The sequence below is a fragment of the Poecilia mexicana genome, unplaced genomic scaffold (genome assembly GCF_051168715.1).
Source record: "Poecilia mexicana isolate PSO_F unplaced genomic scaffold, ASM5116871v1 scaffold_20, whole genome shotgun sequence".
Taxonomy (NCBI): Eukaryota; Metazoa; Chordata; class Actinopteri; order Cyprinodontiformes; family Poeciliidae; genus Poecilia; species Poecilia mexicana.
The window spans coordinates 12,790,120-12,809,861 of record NW_028263389.1 but is presented as its reverse complement, the minus strand read 5'-3'; the positions used below and the strand labels follow the sequence as shown (position 1 = coordinate 12,809,861).

The window sequence follows — 19,742 nt, the reverse complement described above, 5'->3', positions numbered from 1 at the left end:
GTAAAATTATCAGGTAGATTCATTACAGGTACAGATATATTCCAGGTGTTTATTTATTTTAACTTGATGACTTGCAGCAGGAGTGTGCGAATGCAGTCCGAGGGCCATTTGCACCCCTTGGTGTGACTTTATGGTGGCACCTAATCTAATTCAAAAATGGTACAAGCAGTTGATGTGAAGGGAAACATTTTTTGTGACGAATTAATATCTTCTTAAAAAGATAAAAAGGTTAGGTAGACTATAACATAGTAAGAACAAACAGACTTTGTGGCTCAGTTGGAGCAGGCGCACCATGTGCAGAGGCTACATTCCTTGATGTGGTTGTTCTGGGCCATTTGGTGCATGTCTTCCAACTCTCTCTACACCCTACTTACCGTTTAGTAAAGGCCAGTAGCACTAAATAAACCTAAATAAAAACAGATTGGCTAAGCACAGCAAATGCTTTCAAAAACTGATCATCCACGTCACTATTGAGCTCTGTTGTATATTTGTTTTCAAAGACCGACACGTATTCCATTTTTCTATTTTTCCAGTTTATATTTTGAAGTCAGACTACATGACTTGTTTTATTAAAATATTAGTTAATAGTGAGCATGTAAAAAGAGAGATTTTTATCTGCTTTCAAAATCCAGCCTCAAAGTTTTAATTTTATATAAAAATGGTTAAAAGGATTTTAATATTTTTATATATATTTGAATTGCTCATGTATTTCTACTATTTAATATATTCAGTTATTCAGTTTAACCTCACAATATTACAGCATGTTATGTTTGTTTCAAAAGCATATTGGGCATTAGACCTAAGATTAAAAAAATGTATTTAATCATCTTGTTGAAGAACTGCAATACATTTTCTACTTAAACCATTTTTTTATAACTTTGTAAACCTTAAATATTCTTGTGTAAAAATAAAGTCACCTCAACATATTAGACATATTATATATAGTTAAGTATAAAAATATAAAGGTTGTTTACTTTTTCCCGCTATTTCTGATATTGAATAATAAACTGAGATCTAAAGCTGATTTGATCCCGTCTTCACTCAGGCATGGAAACCTGCCCCCTGCAGATCAAACTGAGGCACTGCAACTGACAGAAGCCTATGAGCTCACTCAATACTATTGGAAGCACACTAAATGCCAAGTCAAAACATTGATAGGTGCCAAAATAAAGAAACAGAAGTTCAAAGAATGGTGATATTTAATAAAAGTCATTAAAAACAAAAGTCAGAGATAATATACTTTAGGTACAGCTTCTACATTCACCTGTTCATTCAGAGACAACTAATTATAACAAGGACTTTAAGTCAGACAGATTTTACCTCACCTCAAAAAAGTAACCTTTGTCCTGCTCAAACACATTAAAAGGTTTTTTCTAAAGAGATTAACAATTGCACCATTTAGCTTATGAGAAGAAAATGTTAAAGAACACATAAATATACAACAATGTTAATTATTTTCGACTCCTCTCTCATAGCAAGCATGTAAAGTTTCAGCAGAGTGACTAGATGCTCTACCGACTGCTGTCTAGATATATTCACATTCATTACCATAATGATCATCCCTTCATCTCACATAATGAAACTTAGCACAGTATAAAAACATGAAGAACCCTCCATGAGAGCAGGCCGTCGGTGTGTCCCCTCTCAGCTGTAGCGACTGCTGCGGCTGTGACTCCTGTGTCTGGAAGAACTGCGACTTGAAGAGCGGGACGACCTGAAGCGGACGGATCACAACGAAACAGTTCAGCTTTTAGTTGTCAAGAGAGACGATCACAAGGATGCAGACGCCTTTATTTCATCGGGAAGCATTGGCATAGAAAATAGCCTAATCAATAAATCACTCGTGAATATTTTATCCAAAACATGAAGAGAGAATGTCTAAGAAGACATAATTAATCTGAATAAAGGTTGAATAGAGATCCGCTCCACTGCTGTCTTACCGTGAGCGGCGCTCAGAGCTCCTGTAGCTCTCACTTCGCCTGCGCCCTCGTCTCCTGCTCACACTCCGACTTCTACTGGAATAGCTGTCGTAGGAATCGGACCTGGGGCAAAATAAAAAACAACAAGATGTAAAAGATTGTTTAGGTTTGGTTTTAGTGGCGTTCAGAATGAGCATCAGAACATTCTTGTGTTAACAATTGTTTCAGTACAGTAAATGCAACGCTAACTATTGAGATTTAGAGTTAGAACAAACAACCAAACTAAACTGAAGCCAAAAACGAGCCAGTAGCAATTTAACCATGTTCCAGATGCTGGCTGGAAAACGGTGGGATGTGAGATTTGAGATTTTTCTGTAGAAATGCACATGAAAGCTACAAACTGTCAGAAGTGCAAATAATCACCACAGCATTCCTCCCCACCCCCAATTAAAAATATCAAGGTATTTGTATGTTTATAAATTTTTACTTGTATGCAATAAATTAAATATGTCATATATTAAAGAAACATATCGAGATGTTTATTTTAAAAGCGATCTATAAATCACTGTAAATCTGAAAGATGACAACAGTGCCATAGGTTTGAGTCTGAGGAGTATAACACACCTGGACCTCCGACGGTGATGATGTGAGTGGCTTCTGGAGGGACTTCTACTGTACGACCGACTGTTGGGAATGCAAAGGAAAAACAAAAATTATAATCCAGTGAAGAGAAAAAATAAATAAAAATAAAAATTTTTATTTTGGCACTTTTATAGCTCCATACAAAGAAGCTACATTCCTGTTAATTAAAATAGACTATTAAGTAACAGAGATGGTGTACCTATGCCTGCTGTAACTTCGATATGTGCTGCTGCGAGAGCGAGATCTTCGTCTGTGGGTTCTCCGACTCCGGCTGCGGCTCCTTCAGGAACAACGATAAAAGTGACTTGAACAAAAGTCACAATTTGGCAGTTTAAACAGGTTATTGTGATGTTTGTCTCTTACCTGGAGGAGTAGCTGTAGCTACGGGATCTACTTCTGGATCTGCTGTAGGAGCGGGACCAGCCCCCAGAACGGGATCGGTGGCTGGAAGCAGAGCGGGACTTTCTCGATGCAGAGCTGGACTTCTTTGGCGAACGCGATGCACCTCTGGCCTTCCCCACAGACGGGGATCTTTCCTCACTTGAACTCTCCTGGTTTCGTGGCCTCTGGTTGAGCCGTACCGTTTTACGAACCTCATCGAACAGCGAACCCGGTCGGACTCGGTTTTTACTCTTGATCTCCATTTTCACTCCCTGAATGCCCAGAGGCTGGATGCGCTCGTTGTTTTGTTTGCTTTTCACCGTGACGGCCTGGACGTTCACCTCTGGCGTGACCGCCATTCGTTTTAACGGCTTCCATTTGAAGTTTATGACAGCTCTGCCAGGAGGTGCTTCTTCCTGTGGTCCAGCAGTTGTTGATGAGGAAGTGACATCAGGCTGGTCTTTGCTCTGAGGCAACGCACCATCAGTGCTCGCCACTTCTGATGATTTTGAGGTAGAATTTAGGGTTAATTTAGTGGCAGTGTTGGACAAATCAGGCGTAACAGGATGTTCAATGATGTCAACATTGTGCTCCGGGGTGCAGATTTCCATATCATCTAAAGAATCTTGGTCTTTGACGCTGTTCTGGCTGGATGCTCGGTCAGAGTGATTTGTGCTTTCAATGTTTTCTTTGGATCTCAGTTGAATCTTTTCTCCTTCTTCTTTCACAGGCTTCTTATTCAAATCAGTTGAATCTTGGTTATTTTTGTTAAAGTCTTCACCCATGTTTTCTTCAACCTCTCTAACAGGACTATGTTTCTCCCTTTTAGACTCGTCATCCTCTTCCTCCTCGTCAAACTCCAATGGCGGCTGCCAATGGAAAGTCTCTTTCAGCTTCTGGTGTTTTCTCTTGGACTTTTTAGCTTTGTCCTTCCCATGATGAGAACTGCTCTTACTCTCTCCTTTCCTCTTGTGTTTATGCTTCCGTTTGGCTTTTTTCTTGCTCTTCTTGCGCTCCGGTTGTACAACTTTATGAGCACTATCATCTGAGGGACAAGAAGAGGAAGCGGCCGCTACAGCAGCAGCAACTTTATATCCTAGCTCGGTCACTGCTTTTGACGTCTTCTTCAAGGCCTCATAGTCTGATTCAGAACTCGCTTCTCCTTCCTCTTTTTCAGAACCAAACGTTTTTCGGTCTGCTGGATTCTCAGAATCTCTGTCTGAATCCCATCCGGTTGCCAACATCGTGCTGGACTGGACTGCTTGTGCCTCGGTTGCCACGTTGCTTTGGGTAGCTTTGTCGCTGTCACTATCCCACTCAGAGCGGCTTTTGAAGCTTTCGTCTGCCAGTGAAGAGTAATGTTTTGCTTCTGGCTCTTCTGAGTTTCCCCTCTCTCTTTTGTTCTCCAAAGAGGCACTAAAATCTGGGCTACGCTCACTGTTCACTTCTTTTCCTGAACCCGAGAGTCTGTCTTGACTCTTGTTGGCCAAAATATACTTATCTAAATTTTTTATTCTGTTGAGAGAACTGTAGTACTCCTTCCATTCTTTGTCTAATGAATTTTTCTGGCTGCTTCCTCCTTTTTGGTCCTTTTCAGAGTCTGATCTGTCGCAGGACGTAGACTTGCTCCGGTACAGCTCAGCCGATCTTGACCTCGACCTGCTAGAACTTCGGCTCCTGGAGCGACTGAAGGACATGCTTCTAGAGGATCCACCGTGGGATGTTTTGTGAGCTGACTTTTCTTCAACATCTTCTGGTATAGACTTCGGTGTGCGAGATTTTTTGGAGAAGCCGTCCCCTGCTGGGCCAGCGGTAGAGGGCTTACTGTGCATAACTTTAGCTTTGATTTCTTGAATATGAATGTAGGAGGGCTTCCAGGGCTTCTGGTCTGGTTTCCAGCGAGAAGGAGGAGGACTGTCACTCAGCGGGATCACAGGAACCGTTTCAGCTATTGGGAGAGCTGGCAGTATGGGAACAGGTGTAATCTTTTTATCTTGGACCTTCCCGGGCACAGGCATCATGGCATCCATTTTGGGTTTGGTTGTCTTCCTCTTCCTTGGAGATCTGGAAAAACTCCTTTTTCTAGAGGACAAAGATCGGGATCTGGACGTGTACCTAGACCCTGATCTCGACCTGGACTGAGAAGATGACCGGGATCTTGATCTGTACCTTGACCGTGATCTTGACCGGGACTGAGAATAAGACCGAGACCTGGATCCAGACAAAGATCGACTTCGTGATCTAGAGAAGCTTCTGGACTGTGAATAAGACCTGGATTTTCCTCGTGATCTGGATCGACTGGATGTGTAGGACCTGGAGTAGGATTTGGAAAAAGACAGGGAGGATCTCCGCCTTGTCCTGCCAGAAGAACGATGTTCACTTGAGGGAGACCGGGTTGCCGATCGGGATCTGGACCTCCTAGCAGAAGTTGCTGATTTTCCACCCTCTGACTCGTAGTGTTCTCGAGATTTGTTCTTGGAGCTTTTCTTCTTGCCATGTTTGCGCTTTTTGGCTTTCTTCTTGTGTTTGGCTTTTTTCTTCTCTTTTTGTGGAAGCTGGTGCTGGCTTGACCTCTCAGAGCTTTGGTCTGAGGAAAGTTCTCCAGAGTGGGACTGAGGAGATTTGCTTCGATTATCCCACTTGCTTGAAGAACGCTCTTTAAGTCTGTTAAAGCAAAAAACGCATGAAGACAAATAAATACAGGAAAAAACATCCAAAGAGGTGGGACGTAGAGCATAATTCCTACTTGTCTCCTTTGCTCCACCGTTCCGGGCTCTGGGGAGGAAAAACTTTGGCTCTCTTTGTTTCCACTTTCCAGTGTGGTGGAGTTTCACTGCCCCCACGCTCTTCAACAGATGTAGAGCGTGACTTAGATCTGGTTGGGGTGTGATATCTCTAAAATGAAAAGCAAAAGAAAGGAGAACGGTAAAGTTTGAAAATCTACTCTGACAAATATGGAGTCCTTAATATCAAGAGAAGAGCATACAATTGTTCCTCTGCCCCTGATCTTCCGTCCAGACTTTGTTACAGCTGGTTTCTGTTCAGCTAAAGGACCAGCTTCTTCTTTCTCAAGACTGAAAGATACAATTGCATTTTAAATTAATTAAATAACTACACTAAGTACTGCATACACTACCTTGCAAAAGTATTCATGCCCCTTGTTTATGTGGAAGGCAAAAATGTAAAGTTTGAATATCTAAAAGAGAGTTGTTAAACGCATAATCCAAAAATGTTAATTTTGTGTGGCACAACTACTCCAGAACATGGCTGGCTGGCCAGATAATGAAGCATTTATCAGAAAAGCAAAAACTCTAGAATGAAAACTATGTGAAGACTTGATTGGAGTTAATTACAACCCATGTAGGGTACACACCACCCCTGTGGAAGAAGGTTGTCTGGTCGAACAAACTCAAAGTAGAAACTTTGCAAAATCCAAAATCCAACAACAAATACTAAAACTGCAATTCACACGCTTCAAAAGTGAAGCAGGTTTAAGTTGATGTGACAATAAATGGAGCTACAGCACAAACTTAAACACTAAATATACAACATGAGCCACAAAGGAATAATTTAGATCAAAGCATATTCTCGTTCTGAGAATGGCCCAGTCAAAGTCCAAACGTACACCTAATTGAGTGTTTGTAAAAAATATATGTTTAAAGACGTTTTCCTTCAGCTACAGGTTGGCAGAAATATACTCCAAAAGAGTTCTGATTAAACGGGGTAAATACACATACATGGCGCGTTTCTCTGAATTTATTCAGCAAAATACACAATTTCATTCCTTTTCACTTTTGTTTGTCCTGTCATATAAAATCCCAATAGATTACATAAATGTTTGTGGTTGAAATGAAACAAAGCATTATTAAGTTCCAGGGGACTGAATACTTTTGAGGTGTGTCTTACGTGTTTAATATTCTGTAATAATCTTGATCACTAACGGTTCTGTTTTGTCCTCCTGCGCTGGCATGTCCCGTCGCAGCAGGAAGCGATTCTCTGGCACAGGTGGGATTTCCTCAGGCCGAACAACAGGCTTCTCCCTCTTCCCACCCGTTTCCCTCTCCTCCTCAGGTTTACCTTCACCTTCTGCCGTCTCTTTTTCTCCAGACCTTAAAGAGAAGGAACGCAACCAAACATGTACTTGCATGGTTGTATTTACATCATAAGAATTAATCTTGATCTTGGAAATATTTTAAATGTTTAAACATTACTTTTGGTTAGAAGGTACATTTTCAGCTTTCTTGGCCTTTTTTCCTTCTTTCCTTTTCTTTTTAGATGGTTTACTTTTTGCCAGTCGCTTTCGATGTTTGAGCTTTTCTTCTGATTCACTTTCAGACGATGAAAAATCGGAGTCATTGGAGGTGATGGATGAAGTCCTTTTCCGCTTGCCCTCAAGCACTGAAATTAAAAAGTTTTAAATTTTAAGAATATTATAAAGGTTTATGCATTTTATATTTAGTGATATCAAATTAAGTGATATTTGTCAAATAAAAACGTATTCCCGTAAGCGAGCATAACATGGGTTTTCAAGAAAAACATTGCACCAACCATCATTCGCAGACTTTGTGATCAGCTGTCCGCAATCGACCACTCTCACGTCAGCGTATGGCCTGCTGGCCGAATCAGTCTTCAGTCCCTCAATCTTCTTTATCACTTCAAACCCAGAGATGACGAGGCCGAAGACAACATGGACGCTGGACGGAGATAAACAGAAAATGTACTCCTGGAACAATTGAAGTCCAAATTTAATATTGCTTTCCGTTTGGATTTATGAAGAAAGTCATTCAGACACATTCTATGAAACCTTTCATAGTACAAAAGGTGAGATTCTTTTCTTCTATATATTTGGAAATGACTGAAGAGCGTCTTACCCATCAAGGTGAGGAGCCATTTTAGTGGTGCTGTTTGTAGTTAATCCAGTTGAGTCGATCAATGACAGTGAAGGGTTCATGGAAAAAAATGAAAACATTGATAACTGAGAAAACAAATCACTCACAAAACATGAGGCTGCAACTGAATAACACAAAAAAATGTCTAAAAAAATATGTAGCATACAGAACCACTCTTGGCTTATCTTGCACTTTAAATTTTCAATTATCAATAAAAAAAATGTAGAAAGCTGTAAAATCATGTTTTAATTTGATCAAATCAATGGAGGAAAAAAAGACAAATCCTTTTTAATGTCCCACAAGTATCTACTTGTGAAGGAAAAGTTCACACTGATAAAGATTATGCCTTTTTGTGATTCAGGAGATTCTTCAGTCCAAATAACGTGATCTGTATTAGTGAAACTTAAGCATTTCAAAAATAAACAATGTTTGAAAATACAAAACTACAACATGAAAAATAAAAGTCAGGAGAGAGAGAAACACAGCCTTTGAGACACATTACCTTGGAAGAGCAGGATGCTAGAGTTTCTGTAAATTTTACACAAAAACGGCAAGAGAAAAAATGTAACACATTTGTAGGTAAAAAAAGAACGAATCCAATGTTGCTCTGCACTTTGAAATCTAACACACATACAGAGAGAGGGGATTTTAGGTGGCAAATACTACTCTGCAGGGTCGTAACAGGGCAAGGGTCAGGAAGTAAAAACTAAGACAGAGCTTCAGTTGGAATGAAAGTTGTGCTTTATATGAATTGACTCTTACATAAAAAACTGGGAGCCGTTGGTGTTCTTCCCACGATTGGCCATGGACAGCAGGAAGGCTTTGTCGTGTTTGAGAATGAAATTCTCATCTGGGAACAGACAGAGGGGAATCAGAGTTTCAGAGGGTGTTCCCCAGTTAGTGTTAATAGAAATACTTTTGGAGATAAAAAAAAATAATAATTAACCACAAATCATAACCCTCGTTTCTCCTCAGTTTCTATGGACCCAAATGTTTAAATAATTTTCTAAAGCTTCAAACTGGTGGTTTGGTGAGCTTAAAGATATTTACAGGGAGTTTGTCAGTTTCTGTCGATTTCGTTAATAAACCTGATACTTGCTAAAAGTCTAAATGTTTAGGTTAGAAAAAAATACATTATATAGAGTAAAATTCTCCTACTTACACTCTAAAAGATAAAAAACATCAAATTCCTTTAGAAGACTTGTAATCTCTTAACTTTATATAAATCAATGTCAGTAATGTTTGTAAGCCTGGAAATGCGATTTAGTATTCCCGTTAATGTAAAATAAAATATTCATGTTAAGTTTTTTGAATTTAAAATGAAGAACTTTTATTTTTTTTTTAATAATTTGCTTTGTCATAGCTGGTTTTATATATAACCCATGAACAAACAGAGCTAGCTGTTCAGATGCTGCTCAGCCATGCAGTGATAACTGCAACAATAAAAAAAATTAAAATTTTCAAAGAAGATTCTGAGCATGACTCAAGTGATGCAAGGTCAAAAATTTGTCCAAAAATGACAGTAATGTGGGTTTTCTTTCACACTTCTTGAGTTTGAATTTAAAATCAGGACAAAGTAAGACAAAAAGTGTATTTAAAAATGGTTGAATCTTAAAAAAAACAAAAAACAAATATACATCTGGATTAATGAAGCACATCTCCATCATTGTTCTGAATAATCTCTGCATATACAGTCCAAACCTGTACATCATAGCCTCTGCTATAAAAACTTTTTTTTCTTGAACTTGTAGTGTTTTCCTCTGAGACAGTTTGTCTTATGGTAACTTACTCTTTCTCTTATTTGCCTGTAAGACTATATTTTCTCATATAACCAATGTCTCGATGATCTTTCATTATTAGAGAACTGGAGCGTTGGAACTGTGTAATTATCCAAGGTGGTATGATAGAAACTTAACTGAAACCTTGGAGAAATATGCTTCAAACTGAGAAATGATTGCATTACATTGTAAAAATGCTCTGTAATTATTTATTATTCTAGAACAACTAAAATCTCAAAAGTGAAGTAGGTCCTACTTTCCACAGTCTCCATCGTATATTTCATGTCATCAAGTCAATAATTGCATTATATCTGTCACATCCGATCTAAAGACACTAGAAATGCAGGTTGCAGGCAAACATTGAGGACAAAAGGGATATCTGACTGAATGGAAAGTGTGTCAGGGCATGTAAACTTTTGGGTCAGACCTTGTTGTGATGACTATGTTGGCATGGTGTTACTGAACTGTGCACATTTCTTACCTTCTCATTTTGCAAAAGACCACTCTATAAATAAAAGAATATGTTGATAATTTTAGCAGGAGGATGGTAGCATTTAGTAACGTGAATGGCTACTTCCCATGCTGATTTGATTAAATTCACACATTGGGAAAGCCACAAGAAATTAATGATTCAGCTAGAAATAACATGCAGAGCTTTGCTCAAATAGCACAGGATTGCAATACTGAAACACACATTTATTATCAGTTTTTTTTTATTATATGAATCGATATAGAAATACCTTCAAAGTAGCCGCCATATATTGATTCCCCTCCTCTTCCAGTTCCTGCAGCCATAAAGAAAATAAACTTAGATTTTTTTTTTTATGTCAAATTAACACAGTACAGCAAACAAAACACCTAATGATCAAAGCTTGCTTATCAAACACCTTTTGACGTTGATGCCATTTTTAGGAAGCAGTAGGTTTCCAAGTTAGCAAAGCTTCAGTGAACCTGTTAGGTTCAGGCACCTCAATGAAAAACTCTTTGCATCCAATCAACAAACATATTTTCCACTTTTGGTAGGTTTTTATTTGCACAGGTCTATCCTTAGATATCAAACTCATTCTAAAACATAGACGCTAATCCAACATCATCCAGTTACTTAAACTTTCAAAGCAGCAAGGATATTTATGTTGCTACCTTCTGTGAAGTCGCCTCCTTGAATCATGAAGTTTTTCACAACTCTGTGAAATGTGGAGCCTTTGTAACACAGTTTTTTCCTTGTGACTTTCCCGGTTCCCTTTTCACCTGGAACAACACAATTATTAAGCAAACTCTCATAGAAATACAAACTGAATGACAATTCTAGAAAGTGCTTCTATGTAAAAACAAAAACAAAAAACAAAAAAACGTAAAAGTAGTTCTGAAATGGAAGTCCTGTAATGAGGCTACTGTATTTTAAAGGACTTGATACCAATAGCCAGATGTACTAAAAGTCAATGCTGGACAGTAGAAATATTTTGTCTTATTTAATTTTTAAAAACTGACTGGGAAAAAAAAAATGCATAAAGGTATCACCCTCTGGATTATCTGTGCTACATTTACAAGATAAACCTGTTTAATTTAGAAGCTTCTATTGACATAAGACATAGTATCTGATTTCACTGCCAACACAAATGTCCCAAGGTTTGGTTAATTATGGTGTAGGGTTACCCTGTTCTAAAAGAACCAACAAAATAAAAGTGAAACAAGCAAATTGTGTTCATTAAAGCAGTTTCGTACAAATGTACGAGCCAACTATTCAGTCCGAAGCAATCCAATCTCCATCAATGAGATGTAGAGGAAATAAGAAGAGGGATAATTCTGCTGTCTGTATGCAAATTTATGATTTTTGTTGGATGTAAGACCACTTCCAGGGCTCCAATCAATGGGAGCAAATTTACTGGGTGACCAATATAATCGCATACCATAGTAATCTATGGTATGTTCATTGTTTATTTAATTTTTTTGTTGTATATTATAAAATATATAAATCTACCAGATTACTATTACTAAAGATATATATTGGCTAAATAAGCATTAGGAGTAACAGCTTGTTCGGTTTCACATCTAATCCAGTCAAGATCCAGTTCATTAAATGACCTAGACACAAAATGTTGCTGAATGCCTGGAATGAATAATACAATGAAAAACACCGCTGAGTGAAAATAACTTACCCGTGCACAAACAAAGAAAGTTTTTGCTTGTCTTGGGACACACATCCGAGAACAGCTGAAAGACAATGCGCCCAACTACAGAAAGCAAGAGAGAATTTATTACATTTATTAAAGTTTTTTTTTTTTTACAACAACAAAAAAAGCATATTTAAAGAAAAATTGACAGAAAATAACAAATGAAATATTGGATATGTAACCAGGAGGCATAATCAGCAACTTGACATTCTCGCTTTTATTTACAGTACATAGTTACCACAAATATAACAAAAACAAAACAACAACTCCAGGACAACACTTCCAAACAACCCTTCAAAGCTGATACACTGATTTGGAACAGTGGAGACCAAACCAGTCTATCAGGTTAGTGAACCACTGTGTGTTTCACTTTCATTTGTTAGAATTAAAGAAAAATATCACAGTGAAGGTTTCTGTTGAAAGTTCATGGTTTAAAAATGAAACCTGTGCTGTTTACTTGTTTTCTCCTAATTTGACAAATAATGATTTCCTTACCTGGCTCCCGGTTGAGTTCCACATCAAAGTAACACTGAGGGCGGTCTTTTACTCCCATTGTGATCAAAGTGCATGTGACCTAAAAACACAGGGCAAGTACAAAGAAAATGAGGAGAAAAAGCCAGAGTTAAATTAACTTTTCTATTAGTCCTGATCTTGCTGTGCCTGTGATTAAATAAAGTAAGTACACAGTTAAGATGAAAAGCTTAAAGTGATGGTGTTCATGACTTGTTGGCCCCACCACCATCGCAGAACTGCATTGTGTTGGTTGCATTATGTGTATTATGTTACAGTGTTTACTTTGGAGGTTTAGCTGGGAGTGTCACATTCAGACTGCAACTGTACACTGCTAAAAATAGAGAACAATTTATTTCAACATCAAACGATATGCTACAGTAGTGCAGAGTATTCATAACTGCACATCTATCTTATTTCATGCGATCTCATCCTACATTCTCCTTAGAGCTCCACAGCTGGATTTGTGTTCAACTAGTTAAAGATAAGGAAGGTGGCCACACTTTACATAAGTTGTCATAGTAAAGCTGAAAAAATATTTAAAATGTGTTAAAACAGCTATTATGGACCCCAAATATAAATTCAAGAGAAACTGCCCAAAAATAACAATGTTGTCAAATTTAAGGATACATCCCACTTTAGAAAAACAATTAACCTTTTTAGAAAAGAACACATTTATGCCATCTATTGCAATTCCGTCACAATATAACACGACAACAAAGCTGTGTTACAGTTCATTAGGAGAGCTAAAAATACAATAAAATGACAATACATTGTTCACTTGGTAAAACAAACAACATAGGCGCTATCAAAATGGTTGCACTAGCTACCTCGCAGCTATCTAGTGCTAGCTGCGCTAGGTGCTGTTTGCGTAGCAACTTCCATTGCATTATCTACCGTTTCTTTCATTAAACACATTTATCCGGGTACTACACTAATTTATTTAAAGTTTCCAACTCGCATTATATATTTAGAGCTAATTAATATTAAATAACTTACCCACGTACAGTAGCTAGCCGGGTAAAACGAGCTAGTCACTGACGGTAAACCGTTAGCTTGTGCTACTTCCTTCTTCTTTTTAAGACTAGGGGTTTCCTTTGGGAAGTTTGTCCCTCCTGCTGTACCGTAGAAGATTTGTTGTGGTGGTTGTTATCCAGAAACAGAAATCAAGTTAGCTCCCTGGACAGTTTAAATCAGCCGTCCTACTCGCATTTGTTTATAGGCTCTTCACGCTTGTTTATATGAATTACTAATTACCCTCGTAGGTTGTTTATCGGAGGTTGGCTTTTCAGTGAGCAGTGTGATTGGCTTGTATGATGCTGTTGTGAGCTAACTTACAGTAGCATTGTAACAAGGTGCAGCATGAACTCCATAACAATGAGGTAAGGTGTAACTTAAACGTGTAATCTAAATGAACATGATAAATTAAGGTTAATTTCTAAATTAATAATTATTTTCCTTCTTACGCAGTATATGTAAGGACATATTAATAATCTCTGAATATTATTAGGTTAATACAAACATTTAATTGGACGTTTGTATGTTGATTGCAGGTTAATCCAATCTTTATTGCACTAGGTCCATTACATAATAATCTCATAGTTTCCAATTACATTTCTAAAACTATGATTAGACATATGATTGTAATAACATGTCTGATATGCGTTATAATGACCACCCAAGATAACTGTTGTGCCAAACTAAGCAAAGTGTTTTAAATGGTAATTATCTTCATCTCTTTTTTCCGTCTGCCCCATGCAGGCTGCATATCCTCCACAGACTCAGGCTATCATGTCTCTGATCCTGTTTGCGTTCGTGGTGCGGGTCAGGGATGGACTCCCTCTGTCAGCTTCCACCGACTTTGAGCACAATAAAGAGCTCCAGGAGAGGAAGCAGCAGCTCAGGACCATCAGCAAGTCTCTCCCCCGTCTCCCTGAGAGGGGCACCGTTAAAGGCCAGAAGCTCAATATATAGTAAGGATTCTGAAACCTGAACAATTCTTTTTTTTATTTAAGAAAGTGAACATATTAGGCATAGCCCAAAAAAATAAAATAAAAAAACCCTGGAAAGTTGCGGGTTCATCTCTAATTACGATAATGTCCTAGTTCTTTATTTTTATTTGATTCCTGCTATATCTGCCGGGAATCAGCCCATGCCTGGACCCTCTGGTGCCGACACGAGGTCATCCACGCCTCGCTGTGCCGGGCTGCTTGTTTACCAAACACCTTGTCTCCTCTCACCTGTTCAGCTTCGTCTCCTCAGAGGGTGTATCCTACATGAGCGTGTGCCACAGCAGCCTCCCTGTTGCTAAAGCCTTCTGCTTCCTAGAAGACCTGCGTTGGGAGTTCACCGCATGCTTCAACAGCACTGTCATTTCCCTGGCAGCCAGGCCATATCCATTTTTGGAATTTGGTGAGGGGAGAAAAAAAAATATTTTGCAAAACATTTTCTACCAAATGCTCTTATGCTTTTGTCTAGTGAAGAGTGTGTTCAAAATAAGTTGAATCTATCCATCCAAATGTAAATATTGTTATGATTTCTACCTAATAGACAGCACTATTCAAAAACTGAAGCAGCAGTACAACCAGAGTGGAGGTCCTGCTCTGGAGGTGACTCTGGCAGAGGTCCAAGAGGACCTGAGGATCCGTCCACCTCAACTGATCAACCCGGATGAAGTGGAGCTGACCAACGGGACAGCAAATGGGCACATAGAACAAGGTGTTGCATCCACTAACGCAGTTCACAATCAGTCTCTCATACTTCATGCTAAAGTAATACAGGTATTAGGAGGGTTTATATTACGCTATCTTAATGTGATAAAGGTATGTTGTTGTTTTCTTTCATTCCAGCTGGTGTAAATCAGAGGCTTGAACCAGTGAGCGCCCCAGGCATCCTTTCTCTTGTCCTAAATATCATGTGTGCGTCCTTGAACGTGATCCGTGGGGTGCACCTCGCAGAGAACACATTCCAGGTGTGACCAGTTCAAGGGTCTGATCAAAGGTTTACCAGCTGAAGATTTTTTTTTTTTTTTTTTTTGTTCAGACTATTCTTGGCTATTTGTAGTGGAATGCTTTTTCTTTATTGTTATTTGGAAATCATAATACAGCTGACAGGTTCAAAACTGCAGTTTAATACAACTGCATACAGCTCTCTATATATGCAAACCTTCTGCACCTAATTCTTCTTTTTGTATGATATCAGTCCACCGTGAACAAACAATGTTTGAGATAAATTACTAAAAGCCCCAAATTTATTCTGCCAATTTGTATCTGCAGACTTCTGACTGGAACTGTACACAGCAAGCGGTTAGAAAAAGCAATTGCATTTGAGCTGTTTTGTCATTTTCTTTATTTCTAGATGGTTCATTTAATCTAAAATATGGAGGAGCAGATTGTCAGCAAAGACTGAAGCTAACCCAACTGTTTTTAATGTGCCTTTCCAAAAGGATGACTTCGAAGGCATTTGGAACGTTGCGGCATTTCTCTTTGCGTTCGTCTGCTGTGCTCTTCAGGTAAATAACGGTTGGCAGGTTGACACAGCTGCTCATTGCAAACAGTAACAGCCTCTTGCCAAGCTCCGGCTAACACGTCTTCTTGTTACCGTGTCCGTAGTGCCACCTCTACCTGTTCCACTCGTCCCTGAAGAAGCTGAAGTCCTTCCTTCTTTTAGGCGTGATCGTCCTATGCAACTTGTACCTGCTCGGCTTGAGGAACATATGGCAGCTCCTCTTCCACATCTCCGTCGCCTCCCTCTCCACCTCGCTCACCCTCACTCGCAGAATCCATCACAGAACCGACGACTGTGGAGTGTGAGGAGTTCGGAACTGTTCAATGTGCCACGCCGACCCAGTATTCAGATGGAGGAATATGTAAACCGCCCGCTTCACCGTGGGTGGACTTGTTTTAACAATAACTTGAAGACGACAATGAATGAAGTTGCGTTGCGGAAGTTCAAGCTAGCGTTTGCTTGTACATAGCCGATGTCTTAGCTTTGTTTTTTAAGGCAAGGAAACAAAGGCTAGCAGTCGGTCTGGAAGCTTTCAAATCAAAATAAGAACAAAAAAGACATTTTCAAGAAAGCCGGAGATGTTTTTTTTCATACATGGTTTCTCACTATTTTCTACATGGGGACCATTAGCCAGTCTCAACAGTGGTGGCTACTTTTTAATCGTATGACTCATTTTTACTCGTGTTCTGCTTCCATTTTTTTTTCTTTTCAGCTTTTCCAGGCCTTTTCGTTAATGTTGCATAATCGCTTTAAAAAGTTCTCTGACGGTTTGTAATTATTGTACTTTTAAGATAGGAAGGACATGTTTTTATAAGTGAAAACATGTTGCTTTTGTAGGAACATAATTTCTTATTTTATAGTTTGGATTAGCATTAGGTGAACTGAAGGATAGCTCTTAGTGCTGCTTGTTGGCTCTCTATGATTCAATACGCAGGCATCCAATACAAAAGCCTAAATCAAAGTTTTTTTTTTACAGAAACATGGTCCGGTTCCTGTTTTAAAATGGGGCAAAGTGGTTGGGTTCAGTTACCTTATTTTACATTTTCTCAGGCATGTGCTTAGCTGCTATAACACTGAAGGCTCTGTTTGACGTTAAAGCTATTTATATGCTTTCAATAACCTCTGCTACCTGCACACATTTTCTTACACTTCTAAGTATTTATTGTATTAAATCAGCTAGAGATGTATCCTAAGTAGAGACGAACTGAGAAATGGGCCAGTGATTGAAATCTTTCAGTTTTGGCTTCATCTGCACTGACTGACTGGTCGGTAAGAAACGATGTACTGAGTCCTACTGAGTCACAGTAAACATTTTTCTGCATGGAAGCCGTTCCTGTGTGAAGGAAACTCAAATTAGCTATTTTACATATCAACAATGTCTCTAAAATAAAGTCAGAGGCTATTTAGAGTGAAGCGTTTCTACGACCCCTTAAGAAATTGTTTAATTCAGGCTGCAAGAGAGGTTTTCAAGCATACAATGGAGTAAAGCAAAGCTGCTTTTGTTAGCATCTCTGTCTTATCATGCAATATGTTTAATTTTAAATTGTTGTATTCTTATGGATATCTTCTAGTTAAGGTAAGGATCTACAGTCCCCAGGGATTAAACACAAAGACAGCTGTCTGATTTATGCTAACAGTACTAATCACTCCAAAATCAATGAGTTTTTTCCGGGAGCCCGTTTTTACTTGGTGTGACGTAGCCTTTGTGCCTAATTTAAGTAAGTAAGAAGGATGCAAAATCACATTTTGAATGCTTTCCTTCTTGAATCTTCTTGCGTTTTGGTTCTTAAACAGAAATTTTAATCGACTAAAATTGATGTGGGCAGCTCGTAGGTTTACAAAATCTTCTTAAAAATTTTTGATCAGGGCATTTGACATTTTAGTTCTGTCTTTTTCAACAGATAATGATATGAAAGCACTGATTTCTTAAATATAGTTAGTTTTAAAAAGCTGCACTATTATGTAAAGATTGTCAAGGTTTTATTACTGAATGTTTAAAATTTGGAGTGAATTTATATTTTAATTTTTCTATATGTTTCTGGGGATCAACACATTGTCCTTTAGGTTGAAGTTCTCACATTTATGTTTGAGTACAAATTTATGAAAGGAAGATGAAAAGTTGAAGTGTCATGTAATAACTCATATAATGATTGTTTTGTTTTTACAACAACTTTTAGTTGCAAGTTTGAGTCGTACCAAGCAGTGAAAGTTAATGTTAGTAGCTATTAGCATCATGGGTTCAATAGAGATGTATGGAATCTGTCTTTTCCCTGTTAATTAAGTCATTGATAAATGTAAAAAGTTGGGGGTTTTTAAAATAAAATTACAAATATTTGAAAAGATCTAATAGTGAAAATTATTCTTATTCCTCTATAATTTATGTTTTACTGCAGGATATGTGTTCTATTGACTAGATTATTTTTTTCATAATGATTCTAAACGGAGTTAAAATTATGTTTTCGTCAGCAATTAAACTGATTTCCCCATTGCTGATCCTCAAGTAATCAAATATGATAAATATAAATAGGTTAAGTTGAAACTTAGTATTTTTTAGTACTTATTTTTTCTATCATGTTTGTAATGTCAACATTTACATATTTATTTGTTTATATTTTAGTTAGAGATGTAACCGCCAGCAAGAATTTCACATAAACTCAAGGCAAAATCATGCCTGCGTCTGCTGTAGAAACGCACCGCTGTAGTTTCTCTAGTTTAACACCAGATGGCGCTGTTTACAATGCTGAAGTTTGGCCGTCAACCCAACAGGTTGTTGCAGAGTTGGCAGCGATTTTACAGACTTTGCTCACAGCACAGTCTGACTGGAACAGATAATTCCCTTCTAAGCTATGCATGATTATTTGGCTTTAAGTTAGGACAAAGCCCAAAGATTAGCATTGCAAACGTGAAAAGAAACTGCGGAGAATAATAACAACATTGTGCATCTGAATATTGTCCTGCAGTGGTGTTGTGGAAACCCCAATATGGGCTTTTTCCTCGTGATATTCTGAGATATTTATTCCCATAAGAATGTAACTAATGATAAACAGATTTTGCTCACTGCACAGTTTGTTTTGCTATGAATTTGTTACTGAAACAGTCTACAACCTTGTAAACCCAAATACTGTTCTAACGGTAAAACAGTGGAGTAATATTTCAACCAGCATAAACACCAATTACCAACATCCTTCTGTGGTCTGCCAGCACAGAAATTTGATGAAGAGATGAAGTCATAATTAAGTAAAACACTTCCATATATGAGTGACAGTTAATGTCATCTGTTTTGTTTCATTACTTTGCAATAGTTGAAATATTTGTGTCCTTTTCTCTAGAGCAATTAGTCTTTACCTCCAAACAAAATCGTTTTTAAATTATTATTATTATTATTTCATTTAGTTCAAAGCTTAGAAACAACTGGAAGTTCTCTAACAGGGCTGATAGCATCAATTTTAAAGCAAGTCACCAATGTATTTAAAAGCATGGGTGGTCCTGGTGAAATGTTTATGGCTCACATTTTTCCTCCTGTCCCTTCTCCCCGAGCATCTTCACAGAACAGCGGCATTTATTTTCCCTTTTAAAATAAATGTTTGTCTTATGATCATCTGAATAATTCAGCAGAAAGGAAGACTTCCATTACTTCCATGTGTCAAAATGGTCTGACCTCTTGACAGACGCACTAGTTTGCTTTCCTCGGTGCTGTGTAATGTCACCCACTGATGAATATGCACAAATGTTGACTCTACATTCATGTCACTCACGCGTTCAAGTGTTGTTTTTTTAATTTTTTTTTTTTTTTTATGTGCCGGGTTCAAAGAGTTGCAGAGTAAGAACATCATTACTCAGACTCCTGACAGGACGTAAAGCCGTAACAGTGCAGACTGCAAAGCACCCGTAGTAAAGATGTTTGAAAACATGAATATAAATTAAACTTTTAATGCAGTAACATTT

At 38.1% G+C, this 19,742-nt stretch overlaps 2 protein-coding genes across 5 annotated transcripts; one reads left to right on the top strand and one right to left on the bottom strand.

Annotated features, from left to right (window-relative positions):
* Nucleotides 1-1,181: 1,181 nt before the first annotated feature.
* Nucleotides 1,182-13,406, bottom strand: nktr (natural killer cell triggering receptor). 4 transcript variants are annotated; one of them, XM_014969937.2, is made up of 17 exons: nt 13,290-13,406; nt 12,276-12,354; nt 11,766-11,840; nt 10,750-10,857; nt 10,350-10,394; nt 8,594-8,681; nt 7,814-7,843; nt 7,491-7,636; nt 7,154-7,340; nt 6,884-7,051; nt 5,929-6,016; nt 5,689-5,837; nt 2,925-5,606; nt 2,761-2,841; nt 2,544-2,603; nt 1,941-2,042; nt 1,182-1,714 (listed from the first exon to the last, which is right to left on the bottom strand). In XM_014969937.2, the coding sequence occupies exons 2-17, from the start codon at nt 12,331-12,333 to the stop codon at nt 1,645-1,647; spliced, it is 4,137 nt and encodes a 1,378-aa protein (XP_014825423.2). In that variant the 5' UTR covers nt 12,334-12,354; nt 13,290-13,406; the 3' UTR covers nt 1,182-1,644. The 4 variants fall into 4 exon arrangements, with proteins under 4 accessions (XP_014825423.2, XP_014825424.2, XP_014825425.2 ...); XM_014969938.2 differs by having other exon boundaries at nt 13,298-13,379; XM_014969939.2 differs by lacking the exons at nt 11,766-11,840; nt 12,276-12,354; nt 13,290-13,406 and adding an exon at nt 10,091-10,114 and having other exon boundaries at nt 10,750-10,837.
* An 8-nt stretch (nt 13,407-13,414) lies between these two features.
* On the top strand, nt 13,415-18,139 carry sec22c (SEC22 homolog C, vesicle trafficking protein). The gene is made up of 7 exons (XM_014969943.2): nt 13,415-13,672; nt 14,052-14,263; nt 14,539-14,702; nt 14,841-15,008; nt 15,140-15,261; nt 15,736-15,801; nt 15,902-18,139. The coding sequence occupies exons 2-7, from the start codon at nt 14,082-14,084 to the stop codon at nt 16,100-16,102; spliced, it is 903 nt and encodes a 300-aa protein (XP_014825429.2). The 5' UTR covers nt 13,415-13,672; nt 14,052-14,081; the 3' UTR covers nt 16,103-18,139.
* The last annotated feature ends 1,603 nt before the right edge of the window (nt 18,140-19,742 follow it).